Source organism: Trachinotus anak, unplaced genomic scaffold, assembly GCF_046630095.1.
Source record: "Trachinotus anak isolate AG129_WGS33_773 ecotype Australia unplaced genomic scaffold, CSIRO_AGI_Tana_v1 ptg000005l, whole genome shotgun sequence".
Lineage (NCBI taxonomy): Eukaryota > Metazoa > Chordata > Actinopteri > Carangiformes > Carangidae > Trachinotus > Trachinotus anak.
This window is the reverse complement of record NW_027273856.1, coordinates 25979270-26006011: the sequence shown is the minus strand read 5'-3', so window position 1 is coordinate 26006011 and position 26742 is coordinate 25979270. Positions and strand designations below refer to the sequence as shown.

The 26742-nt window shown below is 42.4% G+C and overlaps 1 protein-coding gene across 7 annotated transcripts in view; it reads left to right on the top strand.

Annotated features, from left to right (window-relative positions):
* The window catches only part of utrn (utrophin), a 169508-nt gene that overhangs the window by 39964 nt on the left and 102802 nt on the right, over positions 1–26742 (top strand). For 5 of the 7 annotated variants that reach the window (XM_071479337.1, XM_071479338.1, XM_071479339.1 and 2 more), the window contains 30 exons: positions 28–198; positions 291–482; positions 1269–1403; positions 3315–3464; positions 3920–4081; positions 4425–4556; positions 4868–5041; positions 5253–5408; positions 5540–5710; positions 6255–6434; positions 7148–7276; positions 8091–8261; positions 8405–8461; positions 8759–8926; positions 9714–9851; positions 10007–10102; positions 10308–10478; positions 10758–10930; positions 11970–12120; positions 13145–13320; positions 13666–13801; positions 14114–14263; positions 14382–14534; positions 14626–14727; positions 14960–15080; positions 15610–15827; positions 15965–16082; positions 16307–16512; positions 17439–17593; positions 17733–17922. In XM_071479337.1, coding sequence (XP_071335438.1) covers positions 28–198; positions 291–482; positions 1269–1403; positions 3315–3464; positions 3920–4081; positions 4425–4556; positions 4868–5041; positions 5253–5408; positions 5540–5710; positions 6255–6434; positions 7148–7276; positions 8091–8261; positions 8405–8461; positions 8759–8926; positions 9714–9851; positions 10007–10102; positions 10308–10478; positions 10758–10930; positions 11970–12120; positions 13145–13320; positions 13666–13801; positions 14114–14263; positions 14382–14534; positions 14626–14727; positions 14960–15080; positions 15610–15827; positions 15965–16082; positions 16307–16512; positions 17439–17593; positions 17733–17922 — 4602 coding nt within the window. Of the gene's footprint in view, positions 1–27; positions 199–290; positions 483–1268; positions 1404–3314; positions 3465–3919; positions 4082–4424; positions 4557–4867; positions 5042–5252; positions 5409–5539; positions 5711–6254; positions 6435–7147; positions 7277–8090; positions 8262–8404; positions 8462–8758; positions 8927–9526; positions 9558–9713; positions 9852–10006; positions 10103–10307; positions 10479–10757; positions 10931–11969; positions 12121–13144; positions 13321–13665; positions 13802–14113; positions 14264–14381; positions 14535–14625; positions 14728–14959; positions 15081–15609; positions 15828–15964; positions 16083–16306; positions 16513–17438; positions 17594–17732; positions 17923–22749; positions 22912–26742 lie in introns of those variants that run through there. The other 2 variants (XM_071479341.1, XM_071479342.1) reach the window with 2 other exon arrangements.

Sequence of the window (26742 nt, the reverse complement as noted above, 5' to 3'; positions counted from 1 at the left end):
AACCTAATGGCATATGCGTCTCTCCAGCTGCTGAGCCATCAGGAGCGTGTTGCAGAGTGTCAGGAGAAGCAGGTGAATCTGAGAAAGGACTTGGCGGAGATGCAGGAGTGGATGGCCCAAGTAGATGAGGAGTTCCTCATGAGGGACTTTGAGTACAAGAGCCCTGAGGAGCTGGAGGCATCGCTGGAGGAGATGAAGGTCAGTGTGACAGTTTGACCGTTGAGTGCCTTATTTCTGTACAGGTCTGTTGTCATCGTGGTCCTCCTCTCACCTGTCCTCATCTCTCACAGAGGGCTAAAGAGGATGTGCTACAGAAGGAGGTGAAGGTAAAGATCCTGAAAGACAGCATCAACATGTTGGTGTCCAGATCATCGCCGCCTGGTGGAGGCAGTGGACAGGAGCTGACATCAGAGCTAGAGGGGGTACTAGCCAACTACCATAAACTCTGTGACCGCTTCAAGAGCAAGTGTCACACTCTGGAGGTAGTGTGTGTGTGTGTGTGTGTGTGTGTGTGTGTGTGTGTGTGTGTGTGTGTGTTAACTGGGTCCCTTTTTGAATTAAAATATAGATTTTCTGACAAATGAACTGTACTGGATTCAGTTAAAAATGGTGCTCACCTCTGCTGTTGAAGTATGCCCGGTCATAATTCAAGTTGTCTTTGAGTTTAAGGTTAAAGTCTTTTTCCAGTATAAAAAGATGCTGTGACACACAGTCACACAAAATAATTAGTAATTTTATGCATTAAAGCCCCAGTTTGTCCGTCACCTTGCAGCTCTCATGGTTTAGTATTAGAATGACATGTCGGTTTATGCGATGTGCCATTTCTTCAGCTCCTGTTTGTTAATTTTCATGCGAAGAACAAGAGAAGCTGGAAGGGAAGACTGGTGATTCTTTCTTACACTGCTAATCTGTGAGTGTAAAATCATAGTTTGGGGCATTGTTTTTGATTATCATCCCCCAGACTCTGCAGGATAAAGGTCAGACAAATCACTGAGTTGTGCTTATGCTCATGTATACTCTTTGCCTGAAGTCCATTAGTCACCATCCTGTCTTAGTCCTTTTGTGTTTTGCTGTTTAATTTGAGTGTAAGACTCTTAAACATTTTTTTTTGGTAAAATGCCTCAGTGTGAATTTTATTTTAATATGGTGCTTTAACTTAAAAGCGAGGTCATTCTCAATATAGCTGTCACTTTTTAGTAACATCATTTGTGTTTCTCTGGATGTGCATTTCAATACATGTGTGTTGTGTGTTGCGGTGTACCGTGTAGGAGGTTTGGTCCTGTTGGATGGAGTTGCTTCAATACCTGGATATGGAGCAGACTTGGCTCAACACTGTGGAGGAGAAAGTCCAAGCTACTGACAACCTGCCAGAGAGCACGGAGACCGTCAATGAAGCTCTGGAGGTACACACACACACACACACACTCTCACTGTAATCACATTAAATTCCTCGTACTCCTTCTTTTCTTTATCTGATTTTTTTTTCCCCCCACTTAAATCTCTCATTCTTTAAAATCAGGGTTCAGTTTCTGAGGATTATAAGTGTTTAACCAATTTACTCGCAGTCAGACTTACTCCACAGAAGCCTTCCTCTGGGTGCAGCTTGAAGGAATCTTAAGAGTGACACTAATCATCTTAATTCAGTTGCTGATATCTATGGGATGCGTAGCAGCAAAAGGAAAGAGGTTGCACAATCCTTTGACACAAGGCTATGGGATACATAGTTATTTAGTTCAGGACAGCAAGACATAAAAACAAAAGTAAGACATCAATCACAACATTACACATATACATCCAACAACTGCTGTTACAACAACCTGGAGGACTAATGAACAAAGTGACATCAATGGCCTTGAAAATGACCCCACAGAGGCTAAATACCAGGCTCTCCTCACCTGTCAGTCAGTCAGGTGAAATGTCTCAAATGATCTACAACCAAGTCCCGTTGCCCTTGATTCAACTTTTCTTGGAGCACTATTGTTTCAGGTGCCACACGTTTATGTGCAAAATATCACATACTTTACATAAATGCTACTACACTGGAACTACTTGATTACTTTTTGGAAAGCTTTCTTTTTTTTTTTTTTTTAAATGGATATAATCATTCTCATTGGCTGCAGGCACCTGTCAACAGAAAGTAAACAATATATATTAATGTAATCTCTGTTCTTACTTATTGTGGAAATTAGTCATCTTATGAATATGTAAATCATGATGATCAGGAGTCCATCTTACTTCTGTATTTATTTTGAAGAGAGGCTGCTGTTCTATAGGTGGGTAGTCACTTTGAAATGTCAGCCATCACTAAAACATATCTTCAAACGACTTTGAAAGACATATTACAGGCCATTAGTTTGGGTAAGTAACCAAACGGTCCATTTAATATGTAGCTACATGTTAATAACCTCATTGTCTTTGACTTTGTCATTAAAATTTCTTCTGCTTTCTTTTGCTCTGCTGCTATATCTGTAGACTGCCTCCAGCATGACTGTCAAAGTCACTTTAATCACAGTGCTCCCTCTGTAACATCGCATAGTGATGAAGGAAATTGAAGACCCTTGAAGACAATGTTTCTCCTTCTCCTCTTTGTCCTTATGTGTTTTTTTGCTGTTTTCTGCCCCCCCACACAGTCTTTCTCCTTCCCTCTTCGCTCCCTTGGACCTCGTTCTCTCACCCTTCACCCTTCGCAGTCTCCCAGTTTCCTAATCAGACTCACCCCTCTGGAGGGGGGCTGTCACACTCTGTCTGTCCATTACCTCCGGGAAGGAAAAGCACATTTAATGACCCCCACATAAACAATGACTGTTGGATCCAAATAAGTGGCGTCACTTGACAAGCCTCTGTCTCTCTCTCTCTCTCTCTCTCTCTCTCTCTCTCTCTCTCTCTCTGTCTCTCTCTCTCTGTGTCTCTCTGTTGTCTCTCATTTCTCGTTCCTGTTATCTTTTTTTTTATTTTTTATTTTTTTTAGTTTGCCTCCATCTGACACACCCAGCCCAGCAATCTGCACTCCATCTGTTTGCTCAGCTTTTCGGTCCTTTCTCAATCTTTCACGCACATAAACACACACTTTTTAACTCATTTACTGGATTTCTTTTTTCCTCTCTTGTGCTTTGATCTGTGTTTTTACTTGTTTTACATTTTTGGAACTGTGGAGCAGTTCAGTTTTCTTGATCTTTTGTTGTGGCTTTATCAAAGGACTGTTTTATTGAATTTGACTTCATCGTGCTCACTTCCTTTCTTTCCCTTTTTGCTTGATTTTTCAAATTTGTTGTGCAGATATTTACCTTCTTCTCCATCTCTCCATTTACCACCAGTCTTTGGAAAGTGTGCTTCGCCATCCCGGGGACAACCGCACGCAAATCAGAGAGCTGGGTCAGACTCTGATTGACGGGGGCATATTGGATGAACTCATTAGCGAAAAACTAGAGGCCTTTAATTCTCGTTACGAGCAACTCAACCACCAGGTTAGGACCTTGGCTTTGTGTGTTACATTTATATATTTTCTTTTCACTGTTTTGCTTTGTATTTGAATATATCATTTGTGCCACTGTGTCATGTCTCTCAGGGCTGAACTGTCTCATACTGAGATTTGTATGTATAATAATACCAAACACTTCCTACACTTCTTAAACTTAAGAGTTTATTTTATTATTGTGCACTTGGTACATGGTATTTTTCTGGCATCCTCCTTCATATGTTCTATTATAATTAGCAATAGGATCCTTGCATCTAAAATAACAGAAACAAGCTGGGAATGAGATGTTTACACTCTTGTGTATGATGGTTAATAATAGGATACAACAGCCATTAAATTCAGTCCCAATATCAGCAAAGTGTATTTTCCTTGTCAGCGCCTACGTAGGATATCAGAATAACTGAAAACTTCAAACTCATCACTTGCTGTGTGTGTCCTCGCCAGGCGGTGAACCGGCAGATCAGCCTCGAGCAGCAGCTGCAGACACTGAAGGAGAACGAACAGGCACTCCAGTCGCTGCAGGAGTCTCTGAGCCAGCTGGACCACACACTCACCTCCTACCTCACTGATCGCATAGACGCCTTCCAGCTCCCACAGGAGGCACAGGTACGGGGAACACGCACAACTGCAGACACATTCACACCCAGAGAAGTCACCAAACAAGATGTGACACTTGGGGAGGCACCCAAGTCTGGTGGATCTCACTTCACCTGACCTGTCTGAAGATTCAATCCAGCTTAGAGCCAAATAAATAGTTGTAAAATAATAGTATATAGCAGCAGTCGGCAGTCTAAATAAGATTTATATAATTTGTTGTTAAATTGGTCATAATTGAGGAACCATGAAAATATTTGTCTTCTGAAATTTCAATGCATAATAGTAGTACATACATGTATGTAAAAACTCAGAAAACTTCTGCTGCATGTCTTCATTTCCACTTGTCCTTCAGACCATTGGGGCAGAGATCGCAGCACACGAGGTGACAGTGGAGGAGATGAGAAGGAGGAACGTGGCCAACCTGCCTCCACAGGCGACTGATGGGAAGGCAGCTCGTGGTGGGACCATGCTGGATCAGCTTCAGGTAACACTGACTCCTACTGGAGAACATCACAAACTACAGAAACTGATGTCTGACTTTTTTTTTTCTTACTGATGCTGCCAATTCATTATCATGACATTAATAATGCAACACTCCCATTGACCTCACATTTGAATTATAAATAAGGAATGTGCCTTTTTACTGCCTAACTTTTATTTACTCTTCCTGGAAGCTTCTCATTAGAAAGTGTACATGTAGGGAAAATTGTTGGCACCAGAATTGTTGGAGCCATTTGTCATCCAGGTTGTGAAACAGTTGTATAACTTTGTTAACCCTCCCTTTGCTCCCTGCAGAGAAAGCTGAGAGAGATATCCACAAAGTACCAGCTATTCCAGAAACCTGCTAACTTTGAGCAGCGCATGTTGGACTGTAAGAGGGTCCTGGAGGGTGCCAAGGCTGAGCTGCACATTCTAGATGTCAAAGATGTGGAACCGGAAAAAATTCAGTCGCACCTCAGCGGTTGTATGGTGAGAACCAGACCTCTGTCAATCTCTCTTTTACACAGTCTTTTTAAATGGTTTATTTGTAGCTGATCATTGTAGCCTGTGCACAATGTGAATGCTCAGCACAGTTTAAAGTAATTACAAGAAACATAACCATACCTATCAACCTATTTATGCAGACATAAACACACAGTACATCTCACCCACACCCATTTCCCTTCTTTTTGCTGTATAGAAATTATACAAATTGCTGAGCGAGGTGAAGCTTGAGGTGGAGACGGTGATAAAGACAGGTCGCCAGATTGTGCAGAAGCAGCAGACTGAGAACCCCAAGGCCATGGACGAACAGCTTACTGCTCTCAAACTGCTCTACAATGACCTGGGAGCTCAGGTAATATATATATATATATATTTTTTTTTGGGAATAATTCAAATCAGAGGACTTCTCCTTGTTCCACAAACTGCAGCTCATGTTAGATCATAAGTGATATTCACATTATCTTGTTTTCATTCTCCTTACAGGTAACAGAGGGGAAGCAGGACCTGGAAAAAGCGTTGTCTCTGTCTCAAAGGTTCCAGAAGGAGAGCGCTACCCTGCAGGAGTGGCTGACCACGAATGAGGCTCAGCTCCAGCAGAAGAACAGCTGTGGAGACATGCCAGCAGACATCGATGCTGAGATTGCATGGGCTAACGTGAGCAGCTGTCCTAAACCTTTCATGTTATCTCTCCAGCAGGAGCAAAAAAAGTGCTTCTGTCTCAGGCCAGTAGATGGAGCAGAGGGAATGTTTGAAGTTAGTGAGAACACCAGCGCTTCTGTCAAAACCGGAAATTAAGTGAATTGGCAGCACAATGGGAACTGTTGTGATTTAAACCATTACTACCCCTCTCTCTGACCCTGTGAAAAAGACTTAACATTTTATATGATCCCACACACTGAAGCCAGAGACTCAGCAACAGTATTAAAATTGAAACTGTTTGATTTTTAAATGAGTCACACGAAATCATCAAAGGTGCTACAGTGCATGAAAGCATGTGGGAGGTTTTTTAAATGTTTATAAATTCATATGGAGTTACATTTTATTTTGTTTTATGTTATGTGTAATTTTTACCTTAATTTTGTGCACACTACAGCATGTGTGATAAATTCTAATGACAGCTAGTTGATGTGGCCGTAAAGAATTGAAACATGAAGCTGTTTGATCTACTGTACTGTATGTGTGTGTGTCACTCCACCAGGGCCTGCTGAAGGAGTCAGAGCGTCGTAAGGTGGAGCTGTCTAGCCTGATGGAGACCAGTGCTGGGCTGCAGACTCTGGTGGAGGGCAGTGAGGCTCAGCTGGAGGACAAACTCTTTGGCCTCAATGAATCCTGGGGCCGCGTCCGCACCTGGACTGAGGACTGGCTTAGCGCTGTGCTGGTGAGAGCAAGTATTTTGTACATTAAGGCTTGATAAATGAAGATTTGCTGTGTTCCTCATTCTGTTTTCTCGGAGTAAGTAGATTCTACCATCTGCTTGAAGTTTTTATAGGCATGAGCAAGTGAGCAAAGGCATCTCTTGAGTGAATAAATGTACTTTGGTTTTAGCTGTGCCTTTTAGCTTTAATTTAATGGATTAAGATAAATTGTAAGCAGTTATTCCTGCATTTATCATATTAAATTGTCATTTAAGCACACAGGGTAAGTTTTCACATTCTGAAAAGTTCATTCAATTTAAAAATTGTTATTCTAACCCTTGGAAAGACTTAAAAAACATCATAACAAGGTTACTTCTGTGAAAGATTTACACCCTAAATATAACATTTCCTCAGTTTGCTGCATAAGTCAAGAGATTGCAGTAGTGAGGCAGGGAAATAAAATTCAAATCAAGAACAAAACAAAGGCATGCAAATCAGCTCCTCAACAAAAATGTATTTACCATTTCAACAAAGAGACTAAGAGATGTTTCTTCCTGTAGTTAGGTGCTGCAGCAAGTCAAGTAAAGGTTATGGAAAACTCTCATAATGAGTAAATGTCTTTGTTGTAGATTAAGTAGAAAATGTGTAAAACATGGGAGGATTTTGAAACATTGACAAGAGTTTTCTTTGTGTCCTTCAAAACACCAAGCCTTTGTTTTTCTTTGTATTTGTGCAGAGTCACCAGAATGAGGTGGAAATTTTTGATGAGAACTTGGCTCACATCAGCACCTGGCTCTATCAGACCCAGATCCACCTGGATGAGGCTGAGCGGCTCGCCCCAGCAGAGAGGGAAAAGGTGGTGAAGGTAATGGGAGAGAGAGTGGAAGCACAGTGTGAGAGAGAAAGCATCAGTGAGGAGAAAAGGAGAATGACCCTGAACTGTGGATACGGTGTATAAAGGGTAGTTACCAGTCGATTTTTGCCTGTCGTCATTTTCAAAGTTATTATTTTTCACTGGCTGTAAAGTCTGAAAAATATGTAATACCATGACAAGCTTAGAAGTATCAAATAGTAGTTCAGAATTGCTTTATGGAAATCATTGCCTCGGGCAAGGAAATGCATTCTGCGACAATCCATCAAGGAATACTTCACCTGTTAGCTTCTGGGACAGAGAGACTTTAATGCGTTTTCACATGAAAAGATTAGTGAGGTCTTGATCAATCATTTCTAAATATCCTATTTTGTATTGTCCTCTGTTGCAGCAGAAATGTATTGTGCTTAGTTAAGATGGAAATCTTGAAGAAGCACACATATTTGGACACTAATAGGACATTTTTGTTTAGTTTTTAATAATAATTGCCCAATGTCACCATGTTTCAGGAGAGAGGTTTTGGGAAAGAAGGTTGCTAAATGAGAAAAGAGCAGAAGCCGAGCCTTATATGAGAGTGTCAAATAATCCAGTTGTAAGAAATTCTTAACCCTTCCCTTACTTTCACCATGACAACGGAAGGACACCACTAAATATCAGTTGCTCCCTGGGCCTGCTAACCTTGATCAGTGCATACTGTGTATAGCTCTCTGGTCTGACTCAAGGCTACTCTGCCATCCAGTCAGAGAGAGATTGACTGATAGCATAAACCGATAAAAAGATGACCGGCCACTCTGTGGTGTGTCCTCAGAGCATGCTGGAGGAGCTGGAGGACATCAGTCTGCGCGTGGACAGCGTGAGGGACCAGGCCGTCATCCTGATGACCAGCAGGGGGCCTGCCTGCCGAGATGTGGTGGAGCCCAAACTGGCCGAGCTCAACTGCAACTTTGACAAAGTCTCCCAGCACATCAAAACCGCCAAGGTACAAAAGCACAAACTGTTCCTGCAAACTAACATTTATCTTGGTGTGGACTTAAGTCCCAGTGTGCACACATAAGGTTTAACTGTCAAATAGAGAGGAGTCTGTTCAACCAGTATTTATGTTCCTTGTCTTTTTGCATTCAGATGATGACCAGCCTGGAGTCAGGAAGTGTTGAGATGAACCAGCAGGCACATCAGCAGGTACAAGAATCTCACATTAGCACAAGATTCAATTAAACAAATAAATAATTTCTTTCAGCAAAACCAGTTCACTCCAGAAATACTTTTGATAAATGCAACCTAATTAATTTAATCCAGACTAGATTGAAATAGCTACCCAGAGTTTTTAGATAAAATACTGCACAGCTCTGTGTGGAGTCACTGTCGTATCACAAATTATACCTCTTTGAGCATGCAGTCAGATAATTACATTTATCTCACCGGCTCTGATGGCTCTGACTGCGTTGCCTGAGGTGTGTTTTTGCTCTTTCTCATCAGGTCATTCACAGCCAGGAGATCCGAGTGGAGAGTCGGAGTCAGGCTCGTCCTGCTGAGGCTCCGGTCCCCAGTGAGGTGAAGGACCTTCAGGCAGAGCTCCAGGACAGACTGAGGGCTCTGCAGCAGCAACAACAACAGGACCCAGTAAATATCCTGGATGATGACAAGGTACACAAGGTCACCTTTCAGTTTCCCCTTCATAGCATTTTTATTTAGTTTTTAAAACTTTCAAAGAAACAATAGTAATGATGGATTGATAACAGTGGCAATATTGTGAGATGAATAAGCAGTGAAATAGTAATTAAATGAAGGAATGGAGCTCTAAATACTGTAGTATTGTGGGTAGTAGAATAGACACTCTGTTTGTGTGGTCAAAAGTTTCTGTTAAGGTTTGCCATCTCTAGCAATTTTCCAGAGGAATTTGAAAACACACAGAAAGTTGCTCCAGGTTGCTTATTATTCTGTGTCTGTCTCTCTAAACCTGACGTTTTATGAGATTTTCAATAAAGAATATGCCAGGCTACAGGCTATATAAAGCTGTTACCTGATAAGACCAGCTTTGATTGGGCATTTCAAGGCCCAACAAGTCTGGAATTCAGTCTTTCTTATCAAGGTTTATGACGTTAAACACACAGGCTGAACAAATTTGACCAATCCAAAGCAAGGTCAACGTGCCAGTTGGGAAGCCATTGTTGTGTTTTAAACAGTATTTTCCTGAGAAGTGTCGACAGCGTCTCCACTCTGAGCAACTTGTAGGTTGTTTAACAAAGGAGCAACTAACAGCTAATGTCAGTTTCGGGTGTGTAAGTTCTGTTTTTCATGCCCATTGAATAGAATATAGATGGATGAATTTAAGATCCACTGAAGATGTATTGAATTTATATCATTAAAAAATAATCTGTCTCCAAGTAATTTTTGAATTGCTTTGACCTTTCACCCTCTCTCTCTGCACCAGATGGATGAGGAGAAAGCCAGCGTGGAAGACCTGCTGAGAAGAGGAGAAGAGCTGCTGCACCAAACTTCAGACGAGGGCCAGAGGGAGGAGCTGAGACTTCTGCTGCTCCGGCTGCAGAGCCAGTATTCTGCTCACAGGGTGAGATGCATAAAAAAATAAACTGTGTCTTCATAAGAAGGGCTCATAGGGATTTTTTTTTTTTTTTTTTTACTGAGGCAAACAAGGCTCTCTGTCCTATTGTGTTTTCCCTCTGTGAGCAGGTTAACTTGTGTTTATGCATGTGTCTGCTTTAGGAGCTGAGGGTGTTACGAATCAGGCAGGTGGATGTCTCTGTGGAGTCGTCGTCTTCTCACACCTTCACAGAGCAGATAACAGAGTTTTCAGCCGAGGTGAGGGATTTACACACGCGCACACACACACACACACACACACACACACACACATACACACGAACAGGAAGTCCCTTTAATCACTGAGTTGTGTCCTTCACTGTTGGTGCTTGATTGGATTAATGGCAGAGTCAGTTACACCTTTCGTGGCACAAGAGGTGTTTATATAATGTATAATTTTTCCCCTGCTCCCTCTGTGGTGTAGGAGATGTCTGCAGTGGAGCGTAGTAGCAGGACTTCACTGAGTCCCTCCGACTACCTGTTGGATATCAACAAAGTGCTCCTCGCCATGGCTGACAATGAGTTGCTTCTGAACTCGTCTGAGCTCAGTGGGGGGCTGTACGAAGACTTCTCTAGTCAGGAGGACACACTGAGGGTGGGTCGTCTCTCATATACACAAACTGCTATGTCAAAAATTTATTATTGTAAGCATGTCACAAAAAATGATCTGTGATATTGTAGTTTATTTGCTTTTTATACAGACACTTTCACAAAGTTGCATAAGAAAAAGACCAAACCTGTTCTTTTTTTTAAAAAAGTGATCAGCACAGTATTTAAGTCAGTCTCTCTCACAGAAGCAGCTGTCACAATTAAAGTGATATGATTTTGTTAGCATGACTGTAGCATGAACTTTTTGTCATTTTGCTTTTCCCAGAATATCAAAGTGAATCTGGAGCATCTGGGTGAGCAGGTTGCAGGGATCCATGAGCGCCAGCCTGATGCCATTCGGGATGCTTCACCTGCTGAGGTGACTCAGATCGGAGACGCCCTGACGCAGCTCAACGCTGAGTGGGACCGCCTTAACCGCATGTACAACCACCGCAAGGGGTATGTGCACCAACCCCTCACACAACCAGATTACAGTGTCCATACATTCATCGGTTAAAAGTAAGGTTTTGAATCCAACTTGAACAAAATGTTGTGACGGGGGAAATAAGTGAGCAAGCTGCTGGTTTTCAGATGTGAATGTGTGTGTCAGGATGTTTGGTCGAAGCTGCGGGGGCATTAAATGCCAGCTGTCTGCTACTCAGGAGACAGCAGGACCAGATAAAGAGATAGACCAGGGCACACAGTCAAGCTCCCTACACACACTTAAACTAACACAGAAACACACACGCACATTGACCTTGAATACCATCAAAACAATTCCTTGGGCATAAACAATCTCATGCCTATTCACATATTCACTCACTCATTCACTCACACACACTGGCTGACCTTGACTCCCTTCACCACTTTTCCTCAGGCATAAACAGTCTACATTTGCTGAATACAGTGTGTGCACATGCAAGAATAAACTAGGGAGCTGATTTTGAAAATTGTACACAAATGCTGACGCACTCTGTCTGTTTGTAATTGCAATAACCCCCAGGTATCATTATTAAAAACCAAAGAATGGAGTGTATTTTGTAAATTAACTCATCCAGGACTCATTTCCTCACCTTCTCTCTTATCAGATTTGCTCTGCTCCAAGAGATGCTGTAGGAGGAAATAGCCGTCATGCAGACCATCAGTATGATAAAAGATCTATTTTTGTATTAGGCGTTTTAAGTAATCAGCCTCTTGGTCTTTGCTGATTTATTCAGTCATGTCACTGTGAACTTTCCAGTGTTGTCAGGGGTTCCTGATTGTTATGACTTTTTCTAGTGTCTAATAGAGGTAATCTATTCTATTTTTCCTTATCAGAATCCGTGGAATTCCCCAGTGGATAAACAATTTTATCCATAAAGACCAGAATTCCTTAATTTCTTTTTTTTTTTTTTTCACCCATTCATTAAGTTTAATAGCTCTGTGTGTGTGTGTGTGTGTGTGTGTGTGTGTGTGTGTGTGTGTGTGTGTGTGTGTGTGTTGCCTTATTCTGCTGTAGGAGTTTTGACCGTGCTATAGAGGAGTGGGGGCAGTTCCACTGTGACATGAATGACCTGAGTCAGTGGCTGACTGACACCGAGGCGCTACTGTCTGAGAGTGTTGGCCCTGATGGACAGCTGAACCTGGACTCTGCACGACAACACCAAGAGGTCAGTGGAGGGTGATGGAGCATGTGGAGGTCTTAATAGACTTTTTGTTCGTGTGTGTGTGACTGCCAGATTTCACAGGCATACTGGGGTATTTCACATCACTTTTTTTTCTTTTTTTTTCACATCACTGCAGAGACATCTGCAAGTTTAATGAAGTAGACAATATGCAGATAGTTTGTAGATAATTTTTTACAGTATAGAAAGTACTCAAGGCACACCGCATTCCTCTGGAAAAACTAGTAATTAGTCAGATATAGTTACAATATTCTATATGTTCATAAGCTGAAAAGCAAGATTATTACTTTCCCAGGATGCCACAGTAATATGTTTGAGATATTAGTAGCTGGATGGTTGGAAATGTTAGAGGAGATAATTGCATTTTGTTCCCCAAAGGGAAAAAATTGGTTCTATACTGTACATGATAAACAAACACACTGCACATCTAACTGTTCATTATGCAGAGCAAGAAATGGAGAGAAGTGAACTGAAGAGTGAGATGAGAAGAGGCCTCTAATTTTGCTTTGTTTGATTACTAAAGCGGCACTTTCATTTCCAAGGGGAATTCAATTCTCTGAAGCCGCAGCATTATCGCTGACAGCACCGCCACCATTAACACCTTTTATCAGTGTGATTTGCAGAGCTCGAGCTACGGTCCGTCTGCCTCGCTCTCTTACATGTTTTCACAGTCGCTGAGAATGTGACTGGGGATCAAGTGGATTGGAACTGAGTGATCAATTAGCTGACTCACCCTTTGGTGGACGTTACAATCACTCACCTCTACTTTATGGGTCTGTCCTGGAAATCTCTTTTGGTGGAAGTGGACATTTGGCAGCTTAAATCTTGATTTGCCACAAATCATGCCTGTCAGTCAGAGATTTGCCTGGAGAGATCGACTTGAGCAGGGGATTTACCCCTGAGTCAATTGGCTTATTGGCTTATGTTCTTTGATTGATCCCCAATTCCACCTTTTTTTCCTCTCTTTCTCTGTCCATCATACTCTTTCATTCCTTTACACATATTTTAGGAGCTGGAAGAAGGCCTTGTCAGTCACCAACCTGTCCTGGCCGTACTGACCCACACTGGGGAGCAGATAATTGGGCAGCTTTCGTCTCTTGATGGACCACTTCTTGAAGAAAAGCTAGATACTCTGGGTCAGCGTTGGAGAGCTGTCAACCGCCAGGTCCTGGACCGACAGCGCAGGTAGTGCTTCCACATGCAGGATGCTGTGGCATGTAAATGAGACTGCATGGATTGAAAACATAAAGGAGATATAGTCAAATTTGGAATCTGAGGCCAAGTAAAATGTAATGCATATCTTTGCTGTGTGATTATACAACAGCTTGGTTTTACAGCACAAAATCACTGTCAGACTTTGTTTCTTTATCAGTGTTTGGCAGGTTAACATTATCAGTGTGGTCAATCAGTCTATAACAGTAATCTAAATGTAAATTTTAGGATTAGACCTGCAACCTGCAGGAAATGGAGATCCTTATCTGAGCATGGAATATATACTGTGTGTGTGTGTGTGTGTGTGTGTGTGTGCAGGCTGGCTGGTGGCGACCCGGCTCTGTCAGACCTGGTGAGAAGACGCGAGGAGCTGACTGTATGGCTGGAGCAGGCGGAGAACGCTGTCAGCTCCCTACCTGTCACCGCCACTGACAAAAACCTCAAAGAACTCAAGGTACAGCGAGGCCCAAAAACATGCTAAAGTTAGTGTGATTCATGGGAGTGCTGAGATTTCTATTCCTCCTCTGGAGCTGGCAGATTCAGCTATTTTTATGGTCAGCTCAACTGTGTTGATGTTTCCTTTACTTAACTCTCACATCTCTTGTTTTTAACAATGCAATTTTATCATTCCTCTTTGAGCAAAACTTTTCTCCCCATGGAGATGGATGAATGAAACACTTTTCTACTGCTGAACCTGCACAGGTGTCATTTTCAAGAAATCAGTCATCCTTTTTGAAATTAAGGGTCAGTGCATGTTTTCTTGCAGGCCCTTGCTGAGGAAATGGATGCACAGAATGAACGTCTTGGTTGGCTGAACAAACACGCTCCTCAGATCCTGGCCAGTCCCAGTGTGAGCCCTCAGTGTCGAGACCAACACGTCGGCAAACTGAGAGCCATCAACCTCAGTTGGAGCAAGGTCATTTCATCGTTCAGAACAGTTCATATTCCAACTTTTACCATGACCTACCATCCTCTTCACTTTCTCCTCCTCCCCACTTCCTATAATCATTCTCCACTCCCCATTTACCCTGCAGGTGACCCATGAGTTGTTGGACAAGGTGGGGGAGGTGGAGGCCAACCTGCAAAGTCATGCCCAATTCCAGGACAGGATGGACAGACTCACCGACTGGGTTGTCGTCACACATCAGACAATCGTGACTAGAGGCCTAAATCCTGGGCAAGCACAGGTAGATCTTCTGTACTCTAACACACCTAACCTCACTGAAAGATACCATACACAGAAATGTTGTGTCTAAAATGAGCTCTTACCCATGACAGGCTCTGGAGGCCTCCATGAAAGACAGGAAAAAGGACCTGGAGGAACTGCTGGCTCATTCTATAGAGCTACAGAGACGACAGCAGCTGCTGCCTCAGGAAAAGGTCCCAGTTTCCATAGTGATATAATTTAATGGAGAACGAGTTCTAATTGTAGAATATAATTATACCTTATTGCACTGTTAAAATGCCACTAACCTGCTTTGGGTAACCCAGTTTTCTATAATTTATTAAGGATTAATTGGCTGCTTTATTCAAATCTGGAAACTCTCTGCTTCCTGTTGCTAACATTTTGTACCAAATCATTAATTATATGTATGTGCCTTCATGTTTATAGAGTAAAGTAGAGCAGTTGGCAGCTGATTGGAAAGCCCTGGATGGTCGACTGAGGGAATCCCTTCAGCCACCCGTCTCTCCATGGACACAACACCAACATGTCGTCCAGCACCAGCAGCTTGGTAAATATGTCCAGAAATTCACTTATTTAAATTCATGATTTCTTTCATTTCTGTGTCACTAACTCTGTCTTTATAATACATTAGGGGCATTAGGAGAAAAAGACTCAACACAGTCTAAATGAAGCAATAAGCCTTAATAAGACGGAAAAAATTAGATTTTTGAGTCCAATGGATCATTAACAGGATATGACAAACATATTAACATATACTTTTATTAGAGGTTATACGTACTCAGGTGGCCAGTTCGAAATTCTTTATTGGCTTGTCTAAATCTGAAGCGTGTAAATGCTTGATGAAATAATAAATAAGAGGTGTGTAGCAAAGTCCTGGTTGTGTACCACTAAAACAAACCCTGATGCCTCATTCATCATGATTTAGTGTGATGCCACTATCCTCTGAGAGCCATTTGGCAGCACTCCTCTTTCACTCTAACATCTTTAATGTTCATTGGATCATTTCCTTTTAAAGAAGCTCTATATGTCAACATTACTTGCCTTGAGTTCCCCGCCTTTTTCCACCCTTGCTTCAGTGTCTGCGGTCCCCTCAGCGGTGCAGATGGCCAGCCTGGTGAGCGAGGACCCCCACCACCAAACCCCACACACACCAGACACTGTGGCGCCCACCGACCTCAACGAGACAGCCACCGAACTGGCAGATTGGCTTCTCCTCATCACGCAGATGCTGAAGTCTAATATTGTCACTGTGGGGGACACGGAGGAGATCAGGACCACCATGGGACGTCTTCAGGTGAGAAGTGACGAGAGGAAAGGAGGAATAGAGGGAAATCATGGAGTCGTTTGTGAGATTAACATTTTTCTATGGAATGTGTTTTTACACTTTGTGCTTGTGTTTGTGTATTTTTTACGTGCGCCTCGTCCTGGCAGGTGACAAAGAGTGACTTGGAGCAGCGTCACCCCCAGCTTGAGGACATTTTCACCCTGGCACAGAACATCAAAAACAAGACCTCTAATCTGGACGTTCGCACATCTATTACTGAGAAACGTATGTGCAGAGCAAAGAAACAATTAACAGTGACTGAACAGTTTCAAAAAGATTAGCTACTCCAAAGACAAAAGCAAGAATGTTTTTTTTTTTTTTTTAGAAATCTACTCGGAATTAATGTTTTATCAGCAATTCCATTGATGCTTGTAATGCTGCATTTTTTTCCACTGCCAAATCAGTTTAACAGTGTCACTTTCTCTTTGCCCATCTGTCCTTTTCTCTAGTGGAGAAGGTACGGAGCCAGTGGGACAGCACTCAGCATGGTGTTGAGGCACGGCTCCAGCAGCTGGATAACATGACTGGCCACAGCAACCAGTGGGAGGAGCAGAGGAAGGAGGTGAAGGCCCTCATTGGGCACAACGAAGGACGTTTCCACAACCTTCTTCAGCAGTCCAGAGATCCCCTGACTAAACAGCTTGCTGACAACAAGGTTAGGGAAAAGTTTCACTGCTAAACTTTCTCTCCATGCCCTCAGGGTGTGTGATGCCTGTCCTTCCTGAGGTTATTTACTGTGATTCTGTATCTTTGTCATTACAGTTGACTAGAAATTTACTCAGGGGAGTTTGTCTAATCACTTTCCTAATAGAGAGAAAAAAATCTTAGACCAAATCAAACTGTACTTCACAAAGTATTAGGGCTCCTTTATACAGATGTATAAGTATGTACAAGGTGGAAATGAATAAATCAACTCTCTGCAGTTTCACTTTGAACCTTAATAACATTCGTACACCCACATCATCCATCATTTTAATTTGAGATGATGACTTGGCTGAGAGTATCTAGAAGCGCAGTCTGCCTCAGGAATGTGTCTGACGCATTACAGAAACCAAACACTAGAGGGCAACTGAGTTCAACAGAATCCAGCATGGTGGTAACACAGCAATCTACCCCTGGTTTGTGTGGTCTTGTAATCATGAGTAATTGTCCATTTAAAAATGTGAAGTGTACCTTTTTGTTGGCAGAATATGTGCCTCAGGCTTATATATGGATGATTTATTTGCTAATGCTAAATTAAAATAATAATATGGCCTAAAGAGTAACAGTTGAGTGTTATGTAACCTTGCTTGATTAAGTAGAGGTTGGACAAACAATGTCAGATGGCTAAGCAGTAGAATAACAGTTATTTTGTGTTTTTAATGCCAAGTTTTGAGAATATGTCATTAATATCCTTGCATTGCAATTTGTCTTACTAGAAGAAGATGCCAAGCAATGAAAAATTATAGAAAATAGTGCAAGCAAATTAACAACTGCAATAATGCCAAGAGTGACTCACAGTGACCCCTAATGTTTGAATCATATCTGTCACATTTTCACTGTCATGACGTCCCTAATGTCACCGTGCTGATTACTTTACAGGTGTTCCTCCAAGACCTGGGCCGAGGCCAAGGTACAGTTGCAGCCTTCAACGAGCTGTCCAGTCATCTTTTGCGGGAGTACTCTACCGACGACACCAGGAGAATCAAAGAGGTCACAGATAAAACCAATGCTGCTTGGAACAGCATCAACAATAGGTGCGCACAACACCCGTTTGCCTGTCTGTCTGCTCATTTGCAAGTTGCAGCCGGTATTTAATCATGTCATGACTGCTACAGTGGTTGCATATCTATAAATCATGTGTCTCATATTTGATTCATTAATATTGATTGGCAGGGCAAGTGACCGTTATGCCCAGCTGGACAGTGAACTGAAGGGTCTGCAGATGTCTCTCAGGGAGCTGGAGTCTTTCCTCAAATGGCTCCAGGAGGCGGAGACTACAGTCAACGTTCTGGCCGACGCCTCCCAGAGGGAAGACCTGTCACAGGACTCCGCCCATGCGAAGGAGCTGAGGCAACAACTGGAGGTAGGGCTTTAAATAGAAACTATGAATCTGTGCACAGGTGGTAGTCTATTATCTTAGTGTCATCCTTCATTAATGCATCCTTCACCAATAAAACTGAAGCACCCACTGGGGTGTGTGTGGGTGCATCCATTTGTACGCTGCTGGTTAAAGGTGTATGAATGGGAGGGCATACAGAGGGCGTGAGTGCTTGTATGCATCGAGTGCGGCTCATTGATCGTCTTGTCCTGTGCTGCTTAGGAATTCAGTGTGTGTGAGTGCGATTTTGTGTGTCTCACTAGCTGTCATTTACCCAGACCTTCCCTCAGGGATCTGTTGACACATATCATCTTATGCTTTATGTAACATTTTAATCCCAAAATCACTTCACCTCACTCTTTCAGCAGATGAAACAGCCACTAATCTTTCTCTTTTAACATCTTATTTAAGTTGAAAGGTATTTCTTAAATAAAGTACTGACCCTGTCAGTCTTTTTTGGATTGTACATGGATGGGCTTTCATTTACAAAATGATAGGAACGAGCAATGATTTGGTGTTTGTGTGCGTATTCAAGCTTCCTGTTGCTCTTCAGATAAACTCCTTGTCCTTGAGAGAATTTGCTGCAGCGTCATACATCCTTTAGAACTGAAAGTTTCAGTTCAAGAGTAACACTGATGTTTTCCTCGTCTTGAATAAAATGGTGCCATCACTCGCATTTTCAATGTCCAATTATTTGAAAACAGGCCAAGGTTAAAGAGAACTAGAATTACCACCTCATATTTTGTTGTATGTCAGTTCAGACTCAAATAATCCATGTAGTTGAGACTCTGAAGGAAGTGTTTTTGCAGAATATTATGATGTCACAGTGAAGTTGACCTTTCACCTTTTTGATATAAAATGTCATCACTTAATTTCATCCCATTAGACATTTGTGTTAAACTGTGTCCTAATTAGCATATGAATTCTTGACTGATGGCTGAGTTTTGTGAGGTGACCTTTGACCTATGAGCACTACATTGTAATCAATGCATCTTTGAGTCAAACTGAATTTTTGTGTCACATTTGGGGAAATTTCTTCAAAGTGATCTCCCTCATGAGAATGGGAAGGATGAACGGACAGAGGCATAAAAATGACAGTGAAAGATTTCAGAGAATTCATTAACTTGGTGTGAAGGTGAGGTTTAGAGACTTCCGCAGCTCATTTTTAGGCCTGACTGGGTTTGTGTCTAATATAACTCTGATAATTGGGAAGAAATGGATATTATTATCACGTTGTTCATTTATTGTATCAAATATAATCCATCATTATAAGACCTTTCAGAATTTTAAAGGACATAATATACTGTATACTGTTGGACTTTATTCCTAAAAAGTCTGTCAAAGTCATCTGAAAGATCCTTTATGTGGTAAATGTGGTGAAGTTGAAATCAGTCAAAGGCTAATATATCAAGAAAACACTGAAACACCAACATACCAGTGGATCTGAGTTAGTTCAGTCTCAGTTGGAATTGAGACTGATGGACGATGCTCAAGTGTAGAAAGTAGGTTAATCAACAACATATTTGTTATTAATCATTCATCCATCATGTTATTCACATAAATAGAGGATTTACGTTTTTCTGTAATCCCATGGAATATGAAATATAACTTATAGTGGAGCTGGTATGTGGATTATGGTTTATAAGTCACACCACACTCATGCACACATGGTGAAGGCTAAAGCAATAATGGCCTCCACCAGAAAAGTGCAAAGGTGCCCACAGCTTGAAGAGCTGCTTTTATCAAGCCTGCCTGTAGTAGGTGTTCGGCTGTGGGCTGTAGATGTGTGTGAATTTGAGAGTGTTGACCGTAGCAATGTGAGCAGCAGAGGCATACATGCCTCCTACAACCTTTTTAGCTGACATCCGGTACTGTCAGTGCCTTTAACACTGAGCCAACACAACACTCAGTCTGCCTTGTAATTCCCTGTGAAGCAGTCAATACTCTGTGGAATGACTTGAAATGTACGCCGTAGCCAGTTAAACCTTGTCTAAACAGAGCTCTTCAGTAAGCTTATCATGATCCCCTCTCTCAATTGATGTGTGTGTCTGTGTGTGTGTGTGTGCGTGTGTGTGTGTGTGCACGAGCCTGCCGGTAAGTGATGATTATTCTAGCTGGCTGTGGAGGTAAGCTGCATGTTGGTTTAAAGGAATTTATTTGTATTCATTTCTCCTCTCTGCCTTGGAGTCTCCCTTCAGTTGTATAAACTGACACTACACGCAGGGACCGAGTGCTGTAATGCATCCCCTAGTGCTACACTGAATACACCATTTGTGTATATGTGCCAGTTTGAGCTCATTTTAAATGTATGAGTCATAGTTACGGGGGAACCGTCGGCGTGAGGCGCACTGCTCTTGGGTGATACAGAGGTTTTCATCCTCACTTCAAATAAATGCCTCTTGTCTTTGGGTTGGGAGAAAGAGGGTGTTTTTTTTTTCCAGCAGCACTTCAAATAAAAGTCCAACAGAAAGAGTCGTAGAAAACGTGAACAGGTTTAAAATACCCACCTGCGTGTAAAACTGTGTGGTCAGTGGCTCTGCAGGAGCTGAGCGGCTGTTTTATGATAATCTCTGCTGATCGTGCACCTATATCTGCTTTAACCTGACTCTCCAATTCTTCTCCTACCCTCTCTCTCTCTTGATGTCATCTCTGCGGTGAATCTCTACGCCTCCAACAGATTTATCAGTGTGGAAAACAGCTAAAAGATGCTTAAAAGCCTTTTATCTTCTCTTGACCTTGCCCTCCTACCATCTCCCTCCTGCTCTACTGTCTTCCCACATTTCTTTTATCATCTTCTTCCACCAAGGCCTCCCTCTGTTCTTCTAAGTTAAACTCTGGAAAGTTGCATTTGAATCACTTAAACAATACATAACAATAAGCACACATGCTCTCGCTCTCTCCCACACACATACACACTTATGGAGTTGCAAAGTAAGTGGAGCTGCTGGTGTTAGAAATATTTTTTCCCACTCTAAATTCCTTTGTAATCGTATCCTCTGTTTCTTAACATAGAAACACGTGAGCCTCTGGGATGATTGAAAGATACTGCAGTTTTATGTTATAGCCTCTAAATTTACCCTGAAGCCACCAGGGCACCACTGACTGGGAAGAAAAGGGAAAAAAAACAAAACAAAACAATCTCCGAGTTTTCTGGAGATTTCTACTGCATCTGTTTTCCTTGCTGAGAAAATTTGTTCAGTTGTCACGGACATAGCTCAGGTGTCTGAGACAACAAGCATGGCAGACTCCATTTGCTGAGAAAGACGGTGATTGAATCTGATTCGATCCATGAGTGTCACCTGAAGTAGTGCCCCTATGGTGGCAGATGTACTGGACTTTGGTTCTCATGGTCACAATGATAAACACATGGTTGAGGAACAGTCATGGTTTGGTTATTTTTAGGCACAGAAATGACTTGGTTAGGTTCAGGGGAAAGATCGTGATTTGGGTTAAAATAAGTGCTTCATGTTTTACGGGAGAACAGTCTCCAAAATGCTTTACTGCTGCAGAATATACAGAAAGTACAAAGGAATGTGGCACACGCACCATAAATTAGATTCTTGTGATGTTTCTAAATGAAAAGGGATAAGTATACTGTCTAATACTCGTGATTCCACCAGGAGAGGTTCATGCACATCCAAGCTGTGGAAATGTCTCAGCTGTCTGTCACGACAACATTGCCAGTGCAGAAAAACGGGACTTTTACTTCCAGGAACCTTGGATGCCTGAAATAACTCCTCCTTCTCTGTAATGGCATTGTGTGTGTGTGTGTCATTTTGTGCTCTGAGTTTTCGCTCACTCTCTCTCTCTCTCTCTCTCTCTCTCTCTCTCTCTCTCTCTCTCTCTCTCTCTCTCTCTCTCTCTCTCTCTCTCTCTCATTCACCATCTCTCTTTGTCTGTGTCTGTCTCTCGCTCATTGATCTGTTGGTTGCCTTGCATAATGTCATTTTCCCTGCACGGCGGAGGTTGTGGTTTTGTTTTTTTTTTTTTTGTCCCTTATCCTGCTGCTTTTGATCTGTCTCTCTTCCTTCTTCTCCTCTCCTCTTTTTCTCTCTCTCTGTTCCAAAAGGATTATGGTATCTCTCCTTCTCTCTCTCTCGCTCTGTGTGTGTCTCTCCCTTTCCCTCTCTTACTCATTCCCTCTCTTCCCCCCTCTCTGGATCAGTGGCAGTAAAAAGTGAGCCGCGTACGACCAGCGTCTCTTCTCGTCCAGTGCAACCCGTGCCTTCCTCTCTCCTTTCCTCCCAGCTTGCCAGCACTTTCCACTCTTTTCTCCCTGTTGATTTTTTTTCCCTTCATCTTCTTCTTCATTTTCTTTTTCTTCGTCACCCTCCTCTGACTCTGCAGGGTGCCGTCACAAGTGATTTTTGTTTGATTCTCTTCTGGCTCTGCGGTCGGGGTGCGCGTGTGAATGTCCGCGTGGAGGAGAAAGTGAGTGTCTCGTCCTGTCCTGCTCTCCTGCATCATCATGTGTGAGTGTGTGTGTGTGCATGCTTAGAGCTGTATCAGAGTGTAAAGAGAGAGAGAGCTAACTGAGGCTGCGCTCACTGTGTGTAGTGTGTGTACATGTGACGAAACATGGGGGCATGCTGAGCTGAGAACGCTTGCGAGAGAGAGAGAGTGTGTGTGTGTGTGTGTGTGTGTGTGTGTGTGTGTGTGTGTGTGTGTGTGTGTGTGTGTGTGTGTGTGTGTTTTTTTTTTTTTTTTTTTTTTTCTCTTTCTGTGTGTGCATGTGCGTGTGTGCGCGCATCACGTCAGCTTGGCTGGGGTCTGGTCGGCTGGCTAGGGAGAGGGAGAACAATATGAGCGGGGTAGGGCAGTGCTAGCATGCGGACCAGGAGCAGGCTGCTGCAGACTTGTAGCATTCTTAAGATGATGGCCATGGTCCGGACCTCCCTCCAGAAAGTGGTGGTCTTCCTACACAGGCTCCAGAGGATGGCCATCTCCTCACCGCGCTACCAGAAACTCTGCAAGGTACGTGGACTCCAAGAAAGAGAGCCGGCAGGAGGACGGAGAGTTTCTGTTTGTTTTTTCCTTTTTTTTTTTGTTTTTTTTTTTCCCTAAATTAGATAGAAATTTGTTTGAAACTTGACCCAGAGTGCATTTGATTTATTTAAATGATTTGATGCAGCTTTCCAAACTTTTATCATGTTATTGTGAGTTTTCTTGAGGCTTTTGGATTCAGGTTTGAGACTATTTCAACAATATTAAAGGTTGATTGTGACTGTATTTCTCTTATTTTTGGTCTTTTTATTCACGAGTCATTTGGTTGTCAAGACATTTTGTTCTAGCTGATGTTGTTTTGGGGACTCTGTCACCTCCACAGTATGCCGTTTTTATATATATATATATATATATATATATATATATATATATATATATATATATATATATATATATATTATATATATATATATATAAAAATATGCAACTCACTGACTTGAAGACTTTTGGCACTTTTTCTCCATAACAAATAATGATTCCAACTGTTGTGGTGTGTGTGCGCCCCTGAGTGTGTATGCGCTTTATATTTTTGTCGGTATAATGTCAGGTTTGAAGCGAGCTCTGTCTTTATAGTGGTGCAGGCATAAACAAACTAACAAGGCAGTGTGTGTATGCTACAAACTAACAAGGCAGTGTGTGTATGCTGTCTTTTTGTGGTTTATGTGTGTGAGAATCATCCTGGCAGGATATATTGTTGGTGAAAGGAGACTTGAGTTCCTCAAGTGGTCAAAGGATTGATGAGAGTTTGCACTATAATGGCTGTGATGAACAATTAAGCCTCTTAATTAAACTTATTCATGGACTTTGTCATGGTGAAGTTATTTAAATGCTAAAATCACACACGCTGCTGAGTGTGTTTCTGCCACGCAGATTCGTTTGGAAAGAGCTGAACAGACTGTGATCTTGATGTTCAATGAAAAACCAAACTCAGTTGTATCACTCTGTAACCTGTTACAGCCGCTTGTCAGCTGTATTGATTTCACCTTAGAGGAAACGACTACTGGTGTGTGGTGGACTTGGTGTCATTTTGTATCCTTGTTGATCATTATTGATCGCTGATCTCCTTTGCTGTCTCTCTTGTGTTGCACAGCATTGACCCACTCTCAGTCAGAGGGCAGAGGGGACCAGCTGTTGAGATTTGACAGCACTGTGCACAGAGTGTGAGAGAGACTAATGCACCAGCCCAGTTTCCAATCATGCCCCAACAAACATGTGGTGGTTCAACTTAATCCATCCCTAATCCATAAATCCATCCCTCTTTCGTGCTCCTCCCTTTTTTCTACTGTGTGTATTTGGTTGTTTATCAATCTTTCTTTGTGTTTTTGCCAGAGAGTGATTGCGGGTAAAGTCTGCAACAGCATTCTACAGGTTTTGCTGGTCTTTCTATCACTAGTCTCGAGAAGAGAGAAACTCAGAAAGCAACAGAGATGGCACAAGGACAAGACCTGGTAAAAAAAATGAAGTGCAAGTGAGAATGGCAAACAGAGCTTTGGGTATTGATAATTTTCCTCCTCCTTCTCAGTTATTTATCTTCTGTATGCCGTGCTTGACCCTGCTCTTTTTGCCAACTCAGGACAAAAGAAGTGGTACTTTTCTCCAGCCTTGTGCATGTACAGTATCTGTACAATCATCACTTGCTTGTAACTTTATTATAAACATATTCATTTCTGGAGTAGAATCGCTCATTTGGCTTCATTCAGCATCTTCACAGGCCAGACTTTCCTTCCTGGATTGCGTCCCTACCGGTGGGAGACATCAGTCATTCCGCACTCGATTACCCTCCCCTGGGTTGCATCACTCATTCCAGCTTCGTTTGGCCTTCCCTTGGGGGGGGGGGGGGGGAGGATCAGTAATGCCGTACTTGTCCTGTCTCCCAGGGGCGCGCTCACTGGCCGCTAGACTGGAACAGTGACTTCTCAATGATGGATTTGCTCGGGGCTCACCCTCTTGGGTCTGGCCATTCTTGCTGTTTCAGGACAGCGCCATCTGGCCATTGTCTTACTTAGGGTAGCAAGTACTTGTCTTATTTGACATTGTTTTTCTGGAGAACAAACTGTATCAACACCAAACACACCATCCTGTAACTGAAAAAAAAATCACCATCAGAAATTTTGTACCTGATCTGACCGACCAAGTCAAAAATTCTCCTTGTCACAGGCCCACTGACATAAAGGCCTTATATTACATGCAGGCTGTATTTTATCCTTGGCAGTCCAATTAAGCTGCAGAGCCAAGCTTATCTTCGAAAACATATTGACCTCCATCATATTGCTCCTCACTATGTCTAACAGTGGCAGGACAGAGCAGAGCGACCGCTGTGCCAGCTCACCATGCTATGACAGATGGGAAGTTTCTAAAATCTATTGAGTCATAACCTTTTAGTCGTCTGTGTCTGTTAATCGTGCTTGGCTGGTAGCTTTTGGGCATATGTGTGTGTGCATGCCCCTTTAACAGCAGTCATTATGTTGATGTATAATAGTGAGCTTCGCAGTCTTTGCGAGCAGAAGCCATTTAACTTGAACTGTTCAGAACTGCATCTATTATTTGGTGCGTAAATTGTTTTCTTCTCCCACTTTCAAAGCGATTCAAAACAATAATCTTTAATGAGGTAGTATGCATTTAAAGGAATCTCACATCTATACAGTGTTCCCCGAGGCTTTGTGTGTGTGTGTGTGTGTGTGTGTATGTATGTGTGTGTGTGTGTATATATTATGTATGTGTGTGTATATATATATACACACATACATAATTTTGTATGTATGTATGTATGTATGTATATATGTATGTATATATATATATATATATATATATATATATATATATATATATATATATATATATATATATATATATATATATATATATATATATATATATATATATGGTCCTACAGGGTATTTATTCCACACACAGACTCGCACTCATTTCCATTAAAAAAAAACCTCTTTAAATGTAAACGTGAGGTTCACATTTCTTGTCACCCTCCTATGCCCTTGCATCCTTGCCCTCTTGTGTTCTTACTTGTTCTTTGTTTGCGTGCTTGTGACACGATTTGGTAAAGCGTACTTGTGAGTGGCACGCCTGGTTAGTTTGTACTGAGGCATACAGAGGGGCCCCGTGGGCTCATTTCATCGCCTCCCTTTTGCTCTGCTCTGTCTCTCTGTGTGTAATCACTAGCAGAGAATTGGCTGAAGGGCCCACCTCTCTCCTGAGGAGTGTCCTCCTACTCTCATTACTGTGGCACTGGCTCCCACTGTGTGTGTGTGTGTGTGTGTGTGTGTGTGTGTTTCCAGCCAAAGCCCACTTTAGAAACAGCCCTTAAGCAATGACAATGTGGAGTCATGCCTTGTCTTCTCTACTGTTTGTCTGGAAAATACTCTGGGCTCACTTCATCCACCTCTGCCCCTGGCTCACTGCTACCCCAGGACAGGTGACTCAGGCACGGGCATGGAGCCCATCTGTCTGACCTCCCTGTCCTTGAGCTCCACCAGGGTCCTCTGGGTTGTTACCAAGTGTTAGCATTAGCAGTTTAGAGCCTCAGGTGCAAGCTGAGAACCCCCCACTTTCCCCCCAGTCACCTGGCTCACACTCAAATCACAGATATTTTCTTTCACACATGCTTAGATTCATTTAGTTTACAGACACACATGCGCACAATGCCTTCTGTTCTCTCTCTCTCACACACACATTTACTCAATAAAGCACAAGTATACACACACACAAACACACATGCAGCTAGCCTGAGTGGTGAGTCACAGGCGGGAGAATTATGTGGCAACAGATTCATAAATGCAGATCGCT